The sequence below is a fragment of the Salminus brasiliensis genome, chromosome 20 (assembly GCF_030463535.1).
Source record: "Salminus brasiliensis chromosome 20, fSalBra1.hap2, whole genome shotgun sequence".
Classification (NCBI taxonomy): Eukaryota; Metazoa; Chordata; class Actinopteri; order Characiformes; family Bryconidae; genus Salminus; species Salminus brasiliensis.
The window spans coordinates 30,278,816-30,296,506 of record NC_132897.1 but is presented as its reverse complement, the minus strand read 5'-3'; the positions used below and the strand labels follow the sequence as shown (position 1 = coordinate 30,296,506).

Genomic DNA, 17,691 nt, shown 5'->3' with positions numbered 1-17,691 from the left:
TGGGAACTGTAAGTCGCACACACACATTCACAAATGTAAATCTGAACATTTGCTTAGATCTTAATCAGAATCTGTAATAAACAATAAGGGAATGTGCTCTAAGAACTTCAGCAATTCATAGCTTGACGGTTGGTGTGAAATCTCCCTTCTTCATGGTCTGTATATGCATTAGACCTACCACACTACATCCTAAACTACCCTACCCTAAACTCCCACAGCAGGTACATAATGTGCCTTACAAAAAAACAGTAATCATTTTTGCTCATCGCTTAGTAGTTATCACTTGCGATGACAATAGATCATCACATTTGCATCTATAAGTAAACCGTATAATTCTAAACTGTATAAACTAAACTAAACTAAACTAATATAAATTAAAAGTCTAAATATGCTGAAATGTTGTAGTGTGTGCAGTCCTGTTTTCCATCCATCCATACTGTCTTTGTTTGACATCAAATCAAACTGAGAAAGTCATGTGTCATATAATTTCTTTCTAATTAGAATGTAATGTACACTGAATTCTAGCAACAGGACAGGAGTAACTCTAGATTTCTGGCATTATAAGCATGTTGTGATTATGATTAAGTATTTGAGTTTGCGCATGCATCAAATACTTTGTGTAGCATGGTCTGTCTCTTTAAGTTTTATGGATGAGTGCAGAGAGAAGAATGACTTTCTCTATCTCCCCAGACAGAATAGAGTCATAGGTGAGTGGTGTGTGTGTGTGCTCTGGGGGGTTTGGGGAGCAGAAGTAAGGGGGTCCAGTAATAAATACCCTTAGCTCCCAGAGTCCCCTGGCAGACTGGGGCTAGACTGGTCATGGGGGTTAACACCCTGCACAGCCGACCTCTGACCCCGCTAACAGGGCATAGGGAGCAGGGTGGCTAAAGCGATACCCCCGATGCCACATACCATCCCGGGACCTTTCACACCCGGCTCCGCCAGAAAACGAAATGAAAACAACCACTAGTCTTTTCCTAGGACTCTCACCTTTCCGTCTAAGCCCTTGTAAGTAAAGATCTTGTGGGCCAAACAAGCACTGGGAATGACAAATGATTCCTGGCTAACCTTGGTTTAGTGTTACCCTGCTCTCTTTAGACAAATTTGTTTACATTATTTGCTAAATTCATTCATTAGTATGTGATTATATAAGTTGAAGAGTGCAGTAATATATAAGGCATCTATAACAAAGTCTTTCAGCATCACTCATTAACAAGTCCTATTCAACACATTTATAATTTTGGTAAATTATAATCACATACATGTACACATGTCCAACCTCTCTATGTGTGCCAAAATAAAGATGTGCACATTTTCTCCATATTTAAGAGCAGTAACAACACAATATAGCATGCACTTTAAAAAAAAAAAAGATGGCAAAAACTGATTGACCTGACTGACCATGCTCCCATTTATGCTCCAGTTATTTAAACACAATTTAATTAAACTAAGTTGATTATCAGCATTAGGGGTAGGTTAGTTTTAGAATGAGGTTTAGGCTTTGAATTGAATTGAAAGTAAATAAAGCCATTTAAGATTTTTCCCCCATTTTATTCCCCACTGTAATAGTGTTCTTAATGTAAATGTTCTTAGACAACCAAAATAAAACCATCTATCAATGAAGACTCATTCGCACTTGCTTCACATCCTTACTGCTTATCAAAATCTTCATCAACGCCTTAAGAGAAGAAACTCAAACGTATACGTCAGAGTGAAAAACAAGACACACATCTGAATACACCTTCAGCTCTGGGGGGGGACAAAGCCTGGACTATCTGTGAGAATCAGTGAGCGGCAGGCAGGAGAAAAGAGAGAGAAGAGATGTCTGCTTAATTAGCCAGTAATGATAGGATCTGACAAACAACATCTGTTTCCAGATAGAGAAGGGGGGGAGGGGAGAGAGAGGAGAGAGAGAGAGACTCAAGGATGCCAATAGTCACTAAACTGAAAGTGTCAAAGCGAAAAATAGCTTGATGGAAGGTACACGAGGAAGAAGAGGGCACAGGGAGAGAGAATCTAAAAAAGGGAGAGGAGAAAGAGGAGGAGGCCATGCCAAGATGGAAAATGAGAAGACAAAAAAATCAGATCAAGTTAACTGTGTTTTTACTATTTATTATACTGTTTATACTATTTAAATCTAATTTCATAATTTCTTCCATAGTTTGGATCACTAAAAAAAATTACATTACATTACACTAATGTTCAGGAGTGACAGGCATGAATCTGTGTTTCTGACTTTTTTCCCTTTGGTTTCAATGTCAACCATTGGCCAATTAATGTGAAAAAATATGCACTTACAAAAGTATCTATTCATTAAAATAATCTTCTACTTAGAAACAAGTACTTTTATTATCACCAGCAGTAATGGTGACTTTTTAAGAATAAAAGGATAGACAGATGCATAGACATACAGACCAAAGAAGAGACAGATAGAGGTATGGATACTAGGGGTGAATAGAAAGAAGGATGTGAGGGAATGTGTGAAGATATGGGGTATGGAATCACTCAAAGGTCTGGGGTGCTGTAATTTACTGTCCGTGGCTAATCCATAGCAAATGTGCGGAGACGAAGACAGGAGAGAAGAAGGGAAGAGAGCAGAGGTATGGGGGGGGGGGGTGTAGGGAGCGAAACAGGGAGACTGGCGGAGCTCACAGCAGGCCTGCTGAGAAGCTGTCAACAGGCCCATCAACTCTGCCCTCCATCCTGACGGATTCATCACGCACATACACACACAAACAGACACCATTTTGCCTAACAGTTTAATCTCACACTAGGGATGTACTAAGCAGCGATATGATGTGACACCAATGGACCACAGCACAACCAAATGCTAGGTGATAAATTGTCAATAGCTATATAGTGTTATCAGTGTCACAAATAATAGTTTTAGCCATACTGGGAGGTAATATGCATTATATCCATGACAACATCCTATTCTGTAAACCTATTTTTTTTATCTTTAGATTTTCTTTTTCCCCACAATTTTGTCATTTCCAATTTCCACACACCAGTTAGGGCTCCCCTTAGCATGTGCCTTATCTGAGTCACATGAAGCCAGCAAACATTTTGATGCACAGTTAACACTACATCATTGAATTGAACACACTTAAAGGAGAATGTGAACTGCTAGTTCTGTTACATCAGCTAACAGACACCCACACTGGCTAGCATTATGCTGAGTGATGGGGGAAATGAAGGGCCATTCTACCCACCCAGAGAGAGTGAGGCTAATGTGTTTTAATAATAATAATAGGACCAATGCTTAGATATGCTAAGTTTCCTTTCTTGAAACATTATCTCTGCTTAACATTTGCTGTAGCGTGTTTCACTCCATTTTGGTGTAATCGCAACAGAAGAAAAGTGAACAAATCAGGTTGTCAGGCTTAAGACTATTTAAGTATTGCAAATACTCTTTTTAATACTTTATTAATGCTAATCTAAATATCATGTGATTTCTGTTATGCATTTGGAAAATACTGATCACGTTGAATTGAAACAAAAGTGCCCAGCACTATCACAGAGTCAACAGTACATAAACTGGAAGGGAAGAAAAAGGAGAACAGACTTTACATGCAATAAACTAAACCTTTCCTTGCATAAAATCTCTAGATTGCTGTCAAGCAGACACACAAACAAACAAAACAGTGGGGCCGGCCTAGCACCAGGGAGCACCATTAAATCATTAGTGAAATTTAAGACAGCCTAGCACGGCTCCCCACACAAACACAGCCACTTTCAGGAACACACAAACGTAGCTAAGACTGGCATCTCCAGTTTCTAAACAGGATCTGGCAGACCAACATATCAGAACATCTAATGAAAATAAACAGAAACCTCACAGATTTAGACCACTGTTAAGACTGTATATTGCTAGTGCTATATCAAAAATGTACAAACTTAATCTTATTTTAATCTCATTTTGTATTTTAAAACAAACCAGTTGCTTGAACATTATACCTTATTCAGGATAAATGGACCTACATAAGACATTTAAATTAGATCTTGTTACATTAACATTTTTCTTTCTTTCTCCTATAAAATTGCAGGGATAAAATGTTCTGTTTTCTGTGCTTTTTATAGGTAATGTTGATACATTAATGATGAGACAATGATCAGATTCCAGAAAAATGCATTACATATAGAGTAAAAGCAAGTATATACATGCACAGTAAAAGTCTCTCTCTCTCTCTCTCTCTCTCTCTCTCTCTCTCTCTCTCTCTCTCTCTCTCTCTCTCACTCTCTCTCTCTCTCCCTCTCTCTCCTGTGAATCAGCCTAAAGTTAATAAAGCCTCCAAAGCAAACAATGTCCTAATCTGTTTGTCCCACAGATGTGCATGGATTTAAGGAGCCCAACAGAGAGGCTGCAAATTCCTATTTGCTTTAACCATAAACCCAGACAACTCCATTCATTCAAATGATTGATTGGCATCAGGGCGCTGTGACACATCTGATTTGCATTTATTTATATATATTGCCATATTCAGAAATATGACTTTCTTGGTGACACCCCCCCCCCTTGGAGTAAAAACTCAAACTCTCATAAATCATTTATATGTAATAAAGTAATATTAAACAGGATATTCTGGATTTTCATTTGACAGAGTTGGCCACAAGTTACTATTGATAGCTATAATCAGTTTGTTGGCATTTCAATAAATAATGAAGACTTAACAAACAACCCTTTAAATGACTCAAGTATCTGTACTTATTCACCAGTAATACTATACTGAAAGGAAAATGGCACTGAATTAAAACAGAGTTAATTCATTTCTTTTTACTTTTGTATCCCATGTGACACATATATCTTTTATATATGCTCTAAAAATGTTTCATGGCTAAACTGTGCAAGGTCAACTACAGTTGGTTTTATGAGATTCAGTTTATACTGTTAATTCTAGATTCAGCAAAAATGTGTAAAATAATGTTACTATGTTGTATGGTATGGTATGTTCTCAGATGCATTGTTATATTGATTTGTGTTCATGGTCTAGATGTGGTCTAGAGTTTTATTTGTAATGCTGTAACTAAATCCTGTAACTCAAATGAGCAAAGCAGAAAATATAGTGGATAAATTGAACAGCAGGGTAAAAAAGTTTTCTACATTTCTCAAATGCAAAATTGTGACGGACTTTCATTTGTGGTTAAATGTGTGGATTTGTCAAACAAATCATGTGAGTAAATTTAAAACATTTAACTTGGACCCCACATATTAACCCCACTGCAATTCCAGTAGTATGTCTTAGCAGAAGTTGTGATTCACAAGAATTCACATAAGCCGTTAAAAGGTAAACATTTATCATTTAGTAATAACTTTACCATGCCTGTGGATTTGTCAAGAGATAAAACAATTTATAATGGCTATGAAATATTCAGATTGCATAGTATCATTCATTAGAAAAACAATATGAGAAAAAATGTCTTGAGGTGAGTAGAACTATTTGTCTCAGGACAATAATAATCTTAATACTTATTACTATACACACATATTCATACATGAATGTCTAAAGCAAAAGAAAGAAATCATGCTTCTGGGTTTCTGTGTCCTGGTTTGTAAAGAGGACGAGGCACATTTGATATTCAGAACTTAATGCTCTCTCACTCTTGCTGTCATATTCTCATGGGAGCAGATGTCCTTTCCTGTGTGTAGGTATGTGTGTGAGTGTGTGTATGTGTGTATGTGTATGTGTTTATACACATCTGGGTGTTTTGGTGTGTGAGTGGAGGTTGTTTGCACATAGGTGCTTTAATTCCAGGTATATGTCCAATTCTCTCCTATTTTATAAAACTGTATGCAAAATGTCTTTTTATACCCCTCATGTGTGAGCTTGTGTATGTGCATGTACATGTTTATTGGTATGTGCTTAAAGAAGCATGAATACCACAATGTGCACAACTGCATATTTATTATATATATATATATATATATATATATATATATATATATATATATATATATTGAACTGTATGTATGTAGGTGAGATGTATATTTTAGGTAAACCAATGACTAATTTGAAAAACTGTATAGAGGGCTCACATATTGAGAGGTACTAAAAAGAGAGCAGGAGAGAGAAAGAGATACTTTAAGGAGGAATTTGACCTCTGACATCATTTGCTGTTTCCATTAACCTTTCAATTGTTTAATGTGCTTTTCCAATTTTTTCATGCCTGTTGGCTCTCAGGGGTTCGATTAGGACAGCACAGAGTGAGGTGGAAAGGTATGTTCCTTTTCAATCACAGCACTATCAGACATTAATGCTTAAGAGGCGTTACCACTGGGAGAACGAGCACTGCAAAGGACCGTTTGTAGGAACACATCTTAAGTTGCTCTCATAAGTCCTGTGAGGGGTTATTCATCACAGTCCAATTTACTTCACACATCAATTTACAAAAATAGTTATTTAAAGAACCACTCATTGAAAGGTAGCTCCTCCATGGAATTGCTTCAAGAAATACTTTTTGGCATCTTTATTTTTTTCGGAGAATACTTGACAAATTATACTGAATAACATGTCTAAAGAACTTAATGCTTTAAGTGTGAAGTGTTGAAGGAGATGTACGCATCTGCTCTGATTTCAGGAGTGGTCCAAACTGAGAAATCGACATTTCCATGAATGCTTTGGCAGTTACTTAAGAATACTCTCATGTAACACCACCAGCTTTAAAGTTCACCCTGGTATCACAGGTCCTGTCACTAGGACAAATCTCTGATGCTAGCAGCATTCAAAGCAGCTTTAACAGTGAGCAGTGAAACACCATGAGTTTTTTACTACATGCTTGAACCCATGTTATATGAATGGGAGGAGACATGAAGCTACCTCAGAACCCACAACAGAAATGTTTGAATCACCTGAGTGGGGTGCCTGATGCGGAAAGAACCAAAACACCTGGGCACCCCAGCCTACATCAGTGAAGATGTGTCCCAGTGTATAAGGAGATGTATGTTACAACTAGAATATACTGGAGAAACAAAGCTCTAATAATGCAATAGTATTGCTGCTATGCCACTGGTACCTCATTTCATTACCTTTCAAGTACATGTCTGGAATGACAATAAACAAATTCTAATTCTAATTTTAACTCTGAAAGTTTTCAGGTGATCTGCATACTTATAAGCAAAAAGGAACCCCTGCCCCCTCCTAATTTCCAAACAAAGAAAAAAAAAACTACTGGTACTAAAACTCTGCATACTTAAACAACAAACTAAACTAACTCTTCTATTTTAACTTTATACATGAGGGTAACTGATTAAATAATTTCTCTACACAATAAAGCACAATTTCTGATTGTTAGAAGCTTATCTCTGACTCTTTTTGTCCTGTTTACACAGTTTAGACATTACACATGTGTTCCATTACAGACTATACATCTTTCAAAGTAATGTCTTGGAGTCCTTCAGCTGGGTGTCCTCAGAGCTAAAGTGAAACAGGCAAACCCACACGTGAGCCCCTCTCTCAAAGCCTTGTGAAACCATCTGTGGTTTCACAGTTGGGGGAAGGGGTGGGGTAATATTGATGAGGCTGGGGTACTCCTATCGATTCTTGTGTTTTGTTGGAGCACTAGCTTGTTAAGGGAGACCCCGTCGGAAAGCACAATCAATTTGAGAGATATTGCAGTGCATTGATCTCTCTCGTCCTCCCTCTCTTCAAACTTTACCGTGGCTACCCCTTCATTTTCTATGTGTCCATATATTGATCATGGTGTGGCACTGACCTGCTAATCCTCAAGCCCACACAACTGTACATCAACTGCTCACCAGAGATCACAAGAAGAGATGCCCAAACAACTGCTAAACTTATATGGTTTGGTTTATTGGCATACAGATGTGAAACTAAAGTAAAGTAGACAATTACTGTTTCCCCTTTATTTCTTCCTTTTTACTACACTGTAAAAAGAGAAAACTTAAAAATGGCCATACCAGATGAGAGAAGATGTGTTATTTCATAATGTTTTATAATAGATTATGTTTGTAATAACATATTGTTCAAAACCTCTTCTCATTTGTTCTAAATTGTTCTATATGTGTTCTGATGTTATCATTTTTAGACATGCAAGGTTTGGTTACAACTACAGCAATATGTTTTGACCCAATAATTACCATTTTTCTATTTGATAATAAGCCACCACCACTTAGCAGTTCTCCATAGGACCGAAAACTAGCTATAGTTCACCAGAGAGTTATTGATCTATCACTGATCAATGAATTGGTGGATCGTTTAAACAGATCTATCAATCAATTTATCATTTCCATGGGACAAATCCAGGCTAAGGAGTTCTTGACTTAAGGGTGTCCTAGTATTAACAGGCCAGATCAACAAACCAATAGGAAAAATATAGTCACTTAATGAAGTGGTAAAGGGCTGGATCAGAGACTGGCTGAGAGCACCTATAAAAACAACATGTTCATGAATCACAAATGTGGAATATATACCCTGTGCAAATTCTACCAAATATAAGCGTTTACAAAAACATAAACTCATTGTTGTGTTTCAAGCTCCAATTTAGCATGAGCCTGACCAGGGCTAGTTAAGCAGTGACCGCAGCATCCATTACATCAGATGTGTGGGTCATAAAGTGGCAAAAGGCATGCCGCTTCAGGGATCAGATGGGATCTCTTCTCTCTCCTTTCACTAATAACTGGATTAGTAGAGAAAGGGGTGAATAGCAGATTGTGAAGAGGGGGAGGAGAGTAAAAGACAAGGCAGGTCCCAAACAATATGGAGGCAGATTAAAAAAGAGGGGGGCTGGGGTGGACACATTGGGAATTCCAATTCCCATGAGCATTTGAGAGGTGATGAGGCTGACTAATTATGACAATATTAGTTGGGGAAAAGGTGGGAAGGCGGGGGTGCTGAGAAAGACTGTGTTTGTGTTTGAAAAAGAAAGAGATTCTAATGTATATTCTAACGTAATGAGAAAAAAGCAATGTGACCTCCAATTAATCAAGGGAAATTCTCTTTTTGAGTTTCCAAGTTCTAAATACTGTGTAAGCCAAAACAATAAATTTTAAAATAAGTGCACATGCACTTCCCTTAAAAAGGATTCTAACTATAACTGTTGCCCTGTGTTCAAGGCACTAGGAGTTTTTAATGACACTTAGTAGACTGTATATGGATATTGAGCTAAAACAAACAACAGGGTTTATTTAATGATGCCACCATGCAGATAAAGCTAATGAATCGACCGACTAATCAGGTGCTTCCACTGAAAAGTGAAGGGATATTAGTCACAGCATCAGGTCAACAAGTCACTCAGTCGCTACAGTAATAGGCTGTGAAGATCAAAATAGCCAGCAGAAACCCTTATTTTATGGAGCCCCTGAGTCAAGTTTGGCTTTTTTTAGAGACGTAAGAGGATGGAGGGAAGATAGAATGAAAGAAGAGGCAAGGGTCAGAGAGAGAGAGAGAGAGAGAGAGAGAGAGAGAGAGAGAGAGAGAGAGAGAGAGAGAAAGAGAGAGAGAGTCACACCGTAAAGTAGAAAAACAGCTGCTGAGCTTAGGAATTCTGGGAAAATCCAAAAGACAACAGGCCGTTTTTTCCATTTTGAGAAAGCTTAAGCAGATCCTCTGAGACGCACTGTAAACAGCATCGACTCAGGGAGAGTGAGAGAGAGAGAAAGAGAGAGAGAGAGAGAGAGAGCAAGATAGCAAGAGAGAAAGAAAGAGAGAAAAATAAATGACTTGTGTACTTGATAGACTCTTACTCTTCTATTGCGATAGATGGAGGGGCCAGTATGTAAGCACTCATTACATCAAGCCCGGGAGATTAGCACTACAATCTTTTGGGACTTAGATTCATAAGACAAAAAGAAAAGAAGTGGTTTTGATAAGTTGTTAAGTTGCGATAACAACTTAACAAAGACCAGACAAACTCTCATAAAAACAGCAAAAGATCATAGAACATGCTGACTGTGAGCACTAATGTCTCTGAGACAAAAAACACAATGCAGAAAGCGAGTGAGAGCATATATGAGAATTAAGGTGTTGTGTAGCCTCATCTATCACTAACTTTTGTTATACAAAACAATAATGTAGAGAGGTTTTGTAGGTATTATATATTTATTGTATTTTTTACATGCAGCACTAGTGAATGCTGATTGGCCTTGGTCGAAGGGTCCAAACCAGCTTAAGGTAAGACAGGAATTCCTACTGAGATGCTGTGTAATGAGTACCGGTCAGTGGTATTAAAATTAATAGACCCAAAGGCAACTGTTTAGGTTTGATTGTAGCCTGATGTTCTTACCTATCAATGATTACGGGGTCTGATGGCGTCTCATTGCGATTTCCACAACTCTTTTTCTCACAGCAGCGGCTGAATGTGGAAGGGAAACAAAAAGCAACTTTACATACGGTTTATAGGAAAGACATTATTACTTTTATTGCCTTCATATTAAATTATACTAACCAATAATACAGTAAATGGCAATCTGACCAATGGCCTGTTAACATGCCCATTAGTTGGAAAATGCATGTTTTGTAATTACTTACACTAAATTAACTCTGAATAGGCATAATTATTTCCAAAAGTTATTTATTTCTTTTATTTAAAAATGATTAAACATTTTAATCAAATACAAACAATACATTATTGTTTCATTGCATTAGTAAGACATTCCATCACTTAATAAACTGCACCAATATACAATATGTGTAATATAGGTCAGACCAAATTTATATAAGAACAAGACACACACACAGACACACATACACACATACATACACAACAGACACCACACACGCCAGCACCAAGCCTCTCTTGTCTGTGGACACCCCCCAACCCCTCCCTCCGGCCCTGCGCTCCGCCCCTCCTGCATAACAAAAGTGCCCCCCACCCCTGGCCATCTGCCCCTCTGCTGTCCCCTCGAACCCCCCCCACCCCACCCAAACTCCCCCTCTGTCAGACAGAGCCACTCCCCAGCTGTGCCGTTTGCCCTCAACACCCCCCTCCCACCTCCCCCTGGCCCGGCTCTGTTATTAGCCAGCTGTGAACCCCACTCGGGCATCTGCTGGCCGCACAATGGAGGCGAAGCCGATTTCGACTCCCCTTCTGCCCTCCCCTGTCGTGTCCCTGGGCCTGAGGTCACCGCACCGCACGCCCCTCTACCTCCCCCACCCAGTCTGTCTGCTGTGATGGTGGTGTGCTTGCTGTCTATCTGTCGCCTAGTGTCCATGTCTTCGATCACGCAGGTGTCACTGTTTGCCCTACTGCTTAGTTTGATCTTATGCTGGGCTATGGTCTGACCAATTCAAATTATGTCACTGATACTGGACAAGGGACATATAAGGGACAAACAATTGTGAAAAACAATCATTTATCACAATTTTTTACTGACTGATAAAATTCTCAAATGTTTCCATCCCTGATCTTAAAACAGGTAACTTTCAAACAAGAGCAAATTTAAAGTAAAAACTTTAAGATTTAAAAAAAAAGATTTTCATTTCCATTTTCAATCTTTCAACAATTTGGTGTTTAATAAGATTTGAAACCTTGATATCAGCTAATTTAACTAGCCTAATGATATATCAGTCGCGGTCCAGTCATTGTCTCTACCCTAGTCTTCTTATGCAGTAGAGTCTCAGATCACATATATCCTGTTTGACTGTATGAACTGTTTGACTGCTTGATAACACAGATCTCAGCATGTGTTCATGTAGCAATGACGTCTACCTGCACATGACTTCATGGGTAAGCAAGACACGGCACATCTCAGGATTCTTATTTTGTCCCTCATATGATATGGGCTGTAACAAATGCAGAAAAGAATAAATAGTTGTCATTTGCAGTTCACCTAACAAGAGGTACATGCTATATCTGCTTACAAAATGCTATAAAAGCCAACAGTTGTCCCAGAAGTTTACCTGTTTGGTGACAGAGTCAATAAGGCGGGCATAAAGGTCTTGTTCGGTTCTCACACCTGTCAACAGACATACAAAAATTTTATATTAGAAAACCGTTTTCATATACTGGAAACTAAAATGAAAATTATCCATAAAACTGCTTGACTAAATACGCTTACATGGCTAACAGTGGTTGGTTGCTATGATTGGTTGCTATGCTATGACTGGTTGCTATGCACAATTTATTGCTTTTGTCATTGATGTTTTTTTTACACATTCAACTATTTATTGAGAGACACCAAGCATGGCTGAATTAAAAAAAAAAACTAAATTATTTGGTTATGTGTATTATGAACACTTATGTCAAATTATAAGATATATTCAACACTTTTGGTTAAATGTTTGATATAGATTTGCAAGGTTTCTCAAATCAGACTAGTTTACATATTTTAAACCAATATTTTGTGAAATATGTTAATTGTACTCCAAAAAAAGCGAGGCTGGGTTTCTGAAAAGCATCTCAGCGCAAAAGTGATTCTTACATGAACTGTAAACTCTCTCTACCACGAACAATGACCTTAACACTAAGGCTTTTGGCCCAGAACATTTAGGAGATATGACTACTGTCCTAAATTAATTATTCATTTTGCAATGGCACTTGTAACTTGTAACAGACATAGCTGCTATATTTCTCTGTCATGCTAATCCAGGAAGATGAGTCCAAATTTCAAAGAACAAATCTTCATAATTAAAATGAAGAAGATATATTCAAGATTCTTTAACAGGTTACTATATAAAATATTGGATACTATGAGATATTAGATATTCAAAGTCACAATATTTGTGCATCCCTGAATATTACCCACTTTATCAGCTTCTCATTTGCCCTATAAATTAAGCTCATTAATGTATTCAGCATCTACCTTAGGTAAAACAGTAAGGGCCACAGTATAGCTGGAGGGGGATTATCTACATAGAAGAGGTGTGTGTGTGTGAACGTTTGTATGAGTGTGTAAATGTGTGTGTATTAGTGTATCTCAGTGTGGGCATCTTTCATCTACTCTCCCATGGGTTCTGTGGTGATGGCAGAGAAGAGGAAGTGAGGGCCCATGGGAGCTCACATCTTCATGTGCCTCTTGTTTTTGTTGTGTATCGCCACTGGGAGGTTCACGCATCACAGAGACTCATTTGCCCGTACAGCAAGCGAATAAGAACACGTTTCAAAAAACAACTGAAATATGCTAAGATGAGCCAGAGCTGTTGTGATATCGGCTCTTCCTTGCAGTAGACAACTTTTTGGAATGTGTCTAATAAGGGATATGCCAGGATAATGATTGATACTTCACACTGTTAAAATAATAGTTCATAAACACCTCTTGACTTCAACATATGGTCTTAGGAAAAGCTTTTGGCATGAAACTTTTACATTATTCAGAGCTACGTGTAGGAAGAGAAAGAGCAACAAACATACCGTTACTGTAAAGAAGCTGGAGCTTGTAGTGGGTACCATTGTTGGTTTTTTCTCCCGTCTGCTCCTTGGAAGAAACAGGACAGATAGACACAAAACAATACATAGTCTGGTGAAATTAAAGTTCTTCCAACACAAACACAATGCCTTAAGTGTAAAACACTGCCCTGTATATGAACCTCATTTAATATACAACAAAGACATGCTAATATTGGGACAACATGTCACTTGCTGCCCAGGGTGCAATACTTGCTAACATAGCTAACCAGCATAAGTTTGTTAAAAGTTACAAAAAAGATTTACTCCAAATATGTTTGCTACAGCAACAACGGTAAGTTTCAAACAAGAGTAAACACTGTGTAACTGTCCAGGCATTTCTTGTTTGGTGCTTTTTTCAGTCCAGATCATTGACAGAAAAACAGAAAAATAGCTCAAGCTATTATGTATAAATATGCACAAGTTGTATTAAACAAGATTACACATTACAGTTCACATTGTGTTTCGGTAGCACATCTGTGATTCAGCTAATAGACATATACACCATTATTTTCATTTAAGAAGAATCTTAAATACAACAAAAAATCATCCAGTGGATGAGCATGTAGGTTTGCATGTGTGTGTGCGTGTTTCTTTGAGAAAAAAAAAAAGAGAGAGTGAGAGAGAGAGGGGGCGCTACCAAAAACTTAAAAGAAATGAGCCATGGTTGCCCTTGAAAGAGAAACTTCAGTCTTGCTTGAGGCCTATAAACCAACCCCCTTTTCAGTTTCTCCTGCTTTTCCAACTTCTCTCTTGTTAACTGGCCTCCAGAGAATGCACCGAGGCCCAATACCCCAAGGAAGGATGAAGAAAGAAAGAAAGAGAGACGCAAAGAGAGAAAACCTTACCATATCATTCCCCTACTCTTTACTGCAGAATACAAAAATATGATGACAATTTGCTAAGTGCTTTTGCACAGGTATACTATACTAGTATATATATATATATATATATATATATATATATATATATATATATATATATATATATATATATATATATATATACATATATATACTAGTACAATTAACAATATTATGCAGTACACTTCAAGTCAAGTCAAGTCAGATTTATTTGTATAGCACTTTTTACAACTGTTGTCGTCACAAAGCAGCTTTACATAATTATTACTTAATAAAGAACAGAGACAGAGAAGAAAGAAGAAATAACATGAAGCGTCAAAGACCCCCGTGAGCAAGCCAACGGCGACAGTGGCAAGGAAAAACTCCCTCAGAGCTGGAGGAAGAAACCTTGGGAGGAACCAAGACTCACAAGGGGGACCCATCCTCCTCTGGCCAGACTGTTTTAAACATTAATGATAAAAATTACCAAACCAGGTACAACAGAAAGTTAATAGTTGTGATATTAATAGTGCCAGACAGGCACGAGTCCACTTCAACAATCACCTTCTCTCCGCTTAAAATAGAACATCTAAATGTGAAATTAAGTAATTGCAATCAATTAAAGTGTATTACTTTTTGTAGAATCCACTGTTGGCAGGCTGGTTTACTCCGTCTATCCTTTGAGGTTGTGTTGCTCCCTTTTAAAACCACAAGCTTTTGTCCTTAGCTGGAGTTTAACCACAAGGCAAGACCATAACTTGTAACTTGGGTAACTTTCTCTCTCTCTCTCTCTCTCTCTCTCTCTCTCTCTTGCTCTCTTTCACTCTCTTTTATGATTTTCTTATCATAAGGGAGAATAAAAATAATAATTTCTCAAGCCATTCTAAAATTGAATGATACTAATAATATGCTATTTAATGTCTTGTAAGAAATGTATTCCAAAAAAGAGCAAAAAGAGTATATACTATACAGTAATATACTTCAATTGTACCTCTTTCTGTGCTTTGATCTTCCCAAATAATTATTTAATGAAATTAACATTACTATGAAACATGTAAAATATGCAATGCAGTGTATCACATGTAAACATACCTTCTCATGCTCCACAAAATCAACGAAGGCTGTTCTTTCTATTTCCACTGGCTGTCCATGCCGGTCATAAAGGGCCAACACAAAATGGAAGAAGTTGGACTTACGCAGGTTGGAGGGGGGTTGTTTCTCAAAGTGGGCACGGGACAGGGCTACTCCACTGTGGATGCAAGGATTTCAGGGATTGGATTATATACCATACACATACATATAACAATATATATATATACACACAAATCATCAACATCTCAGACTCAGTCTAATATGTTCTTTATAGTATATTTTTCATTTTAATAAATATGATTATTTAGATCAACTATATATTGAGTAAGCCTCAACTAATAAAGCAGTAAGTGTTCATTATAGTCAAACAAATCTGTAAAAATTGTACAACTAAAACATAAATAATTCAGTTTTTGTTGTGTAAAGTTTTCTTGACGTCATACATCCTTCATACATCATTATAACTGTACGTTTAACGATGCTTATGGGTTTGATGTTTTTATTGATATCGTGAATTAATAAAACGCAAAATGACTGTGGAAATGTACCCTGATGTACCCTAAGGTAGATCTATGGAATAAATTCTTTAAAAAAAAGCACTCATTAACAGAGCCCTAATGATAGCCAAATAATTTATTTTTTAATGCTATAATTAATACTACTACTTCTACTACTACTAATAATAATAATAATAATGATAATAATAATAATAATAGCTCGGTTTAATACTACACTATAGCAAATATAATCCGACTAATTTTAATTAGGGTAATTAATGAGGGTAATTTCTAATTAAACGGCACCACAGAATAATGCCCACTCAACCTGCGTTCACTGTTAAAAAGAAAGAAAAACAAAAACAAAAAAAAGTTGGATATTGATTTAAAATATAGTGTATATTTGATGTGATGAACTGTGAACTTTTTCACATGAAGTGTTGTGTTCGTTTTGTTTGATTTTACTAGTTTATTCACCTGAATACAATAAAAGCGGTTACAATGCTTGTGCATGAAGTACGCTTTCTTGAAGAACGGCAAACTGTTTTAAAGCGTTATATATGGGTTACAAATAGATACATATCTGTTTAAAGCAGCAAGTTACTTTGGCATGACACTCCAGCTTATGCATTTACCCAGCACGGACCACCAACTTATACACATAATAGCAATAATGAACTTGACCAGTTGTTTTATTCGTCCAGTAATCTTTCGATCTTCACAAATCAGTATCTATTTTTTAAATGATATGGTATTATTTAATTTATAATTATGTTGTGGCATTATTTTTTTGTAATTGTCTAATATGACATCTTTTTACACAATGCTAAAATTGACTGTTCAATGTTAGTCACTGCTGGGGAGAATTAAGTTCTATAAAATATTTTTCTATAAGTGAATGGTGATGAAACAGCTCAGTTCGGGCTGTCTTGTGATTAATGGATCGGCTCTCAAAGCAGTAAGAACCGTCTATTTGCCTCTCTGGCATTATAGAATCACGGCCAGTCAAGCTCCAGACCTGTTGATGGCTCATTTTGGTACGAGATGAAGCTACGGGCGAAGTGCGAACAACACGAAAGCGATCAACCTGGTGGAAGTCATGCATCAGTAACCTCTTACAATTCCTTCATCATGTGTTTTGTGATATACAAAACAGCGCTGAATTTTGTTTCCAGTTGTGCTATTATTGTGAGAATAATTATGATTCATAATTTATCAGCTAATACATGGCATTATAGGAATGTACTGAACATCACACTGTTCAGCTGTCTGGGAGCGGGACAGCTGTTCAACGATTTCGTGACTTTCGACAAGTTTGACAAAATTAGATGACTTGATTTAAACCATGTCAGGTGTCTTACCTCTGCGCCGCTACGTTTGCATCCACAACACCGACATTACGCACCCATGACCGGACCGAATCCATCTCTTCCCCAAAACTTCGTTCTTTCACACAGGCAACTTCTCCAGGCTCCAGGGCTCCGAACATTTAGGCTACAACACGCCTTAAAGACAAGATCCGTTCACCTGCGCGAAGACTGCCGCGCGAAGAACAAGAAACAGTCCAAAACAGTCCGAAGATGATGACTCCTAGACAGGCAAGACTGCTGAGGATCTTTTAATATTAAATAATTTTAATCGAAATGTCTTGGAAAGTCTGAAGCATTAAAACTCTCTCCTGGCTCTCCTGCACAGTATATCTACGAATTTAATGGCAGAGTCACCTGGCTTTGGGACGCAAGCATTGTTTAAGCAAAAGTTAGGAAAGTGTGCTTAAAAAGGATCACCTGTTTCTGAAGAAAAAAAAACTAGACAGCACTAGTAGCTCCTGTGATAAATAAGACAGCAACACCACGCTCTGCATCCATTCATAAGCAGTCCTCGGTGTGGGTGCTTACTGCGCTGGATACATAGTCCCACAC

The 17,691-nt window shown here is 37.5% G+C and overlaps 1 protein-coding gene across 1 annotated transcript in view; it reads right to left on the bottom strand.

Annotated features, from left to right (window-relative positions):
• ebf2 (EBF transcription factor 2) overlaps window positions 1-17,400 on the bottom strand; it is a 30,386-nt gene extending 12,986 nt beyond the window's left edge. The window contains exons 1-6 of the mRNA XM_072664397.1: window positions 17,131-17,400; window positions 15,273-15,429; window positions 13,306-13,369; window positions 11,856-11,911; window positions 11,665-11,738; window positions 10,240-10,308 (exon numbers count right to left, since the gene is read on the bottom strand). Coding sequence (XP_072520498.1) covers window positions 10,240-10,308; window positions 11,665-11,738; window positions 11,856-11,911; window positions 13,306-13,369; window positions 15,273-15,429; window positions 17,131-17,258 — 548 coding nt within the window. The 5' untranslated portion in view covers window positions 17,259-17,400. The remainder of the gene's footprint in view (window positions 1-10,239; window positions 10,309-11,664; window positions 11,739-11,855; window positions 11,912-13,305; window positions 13,370-15,272; window positions 15,430-17,130) is intronic.
• Window positions 17,401-17,691: the final 291 nt, after the last annotated feature.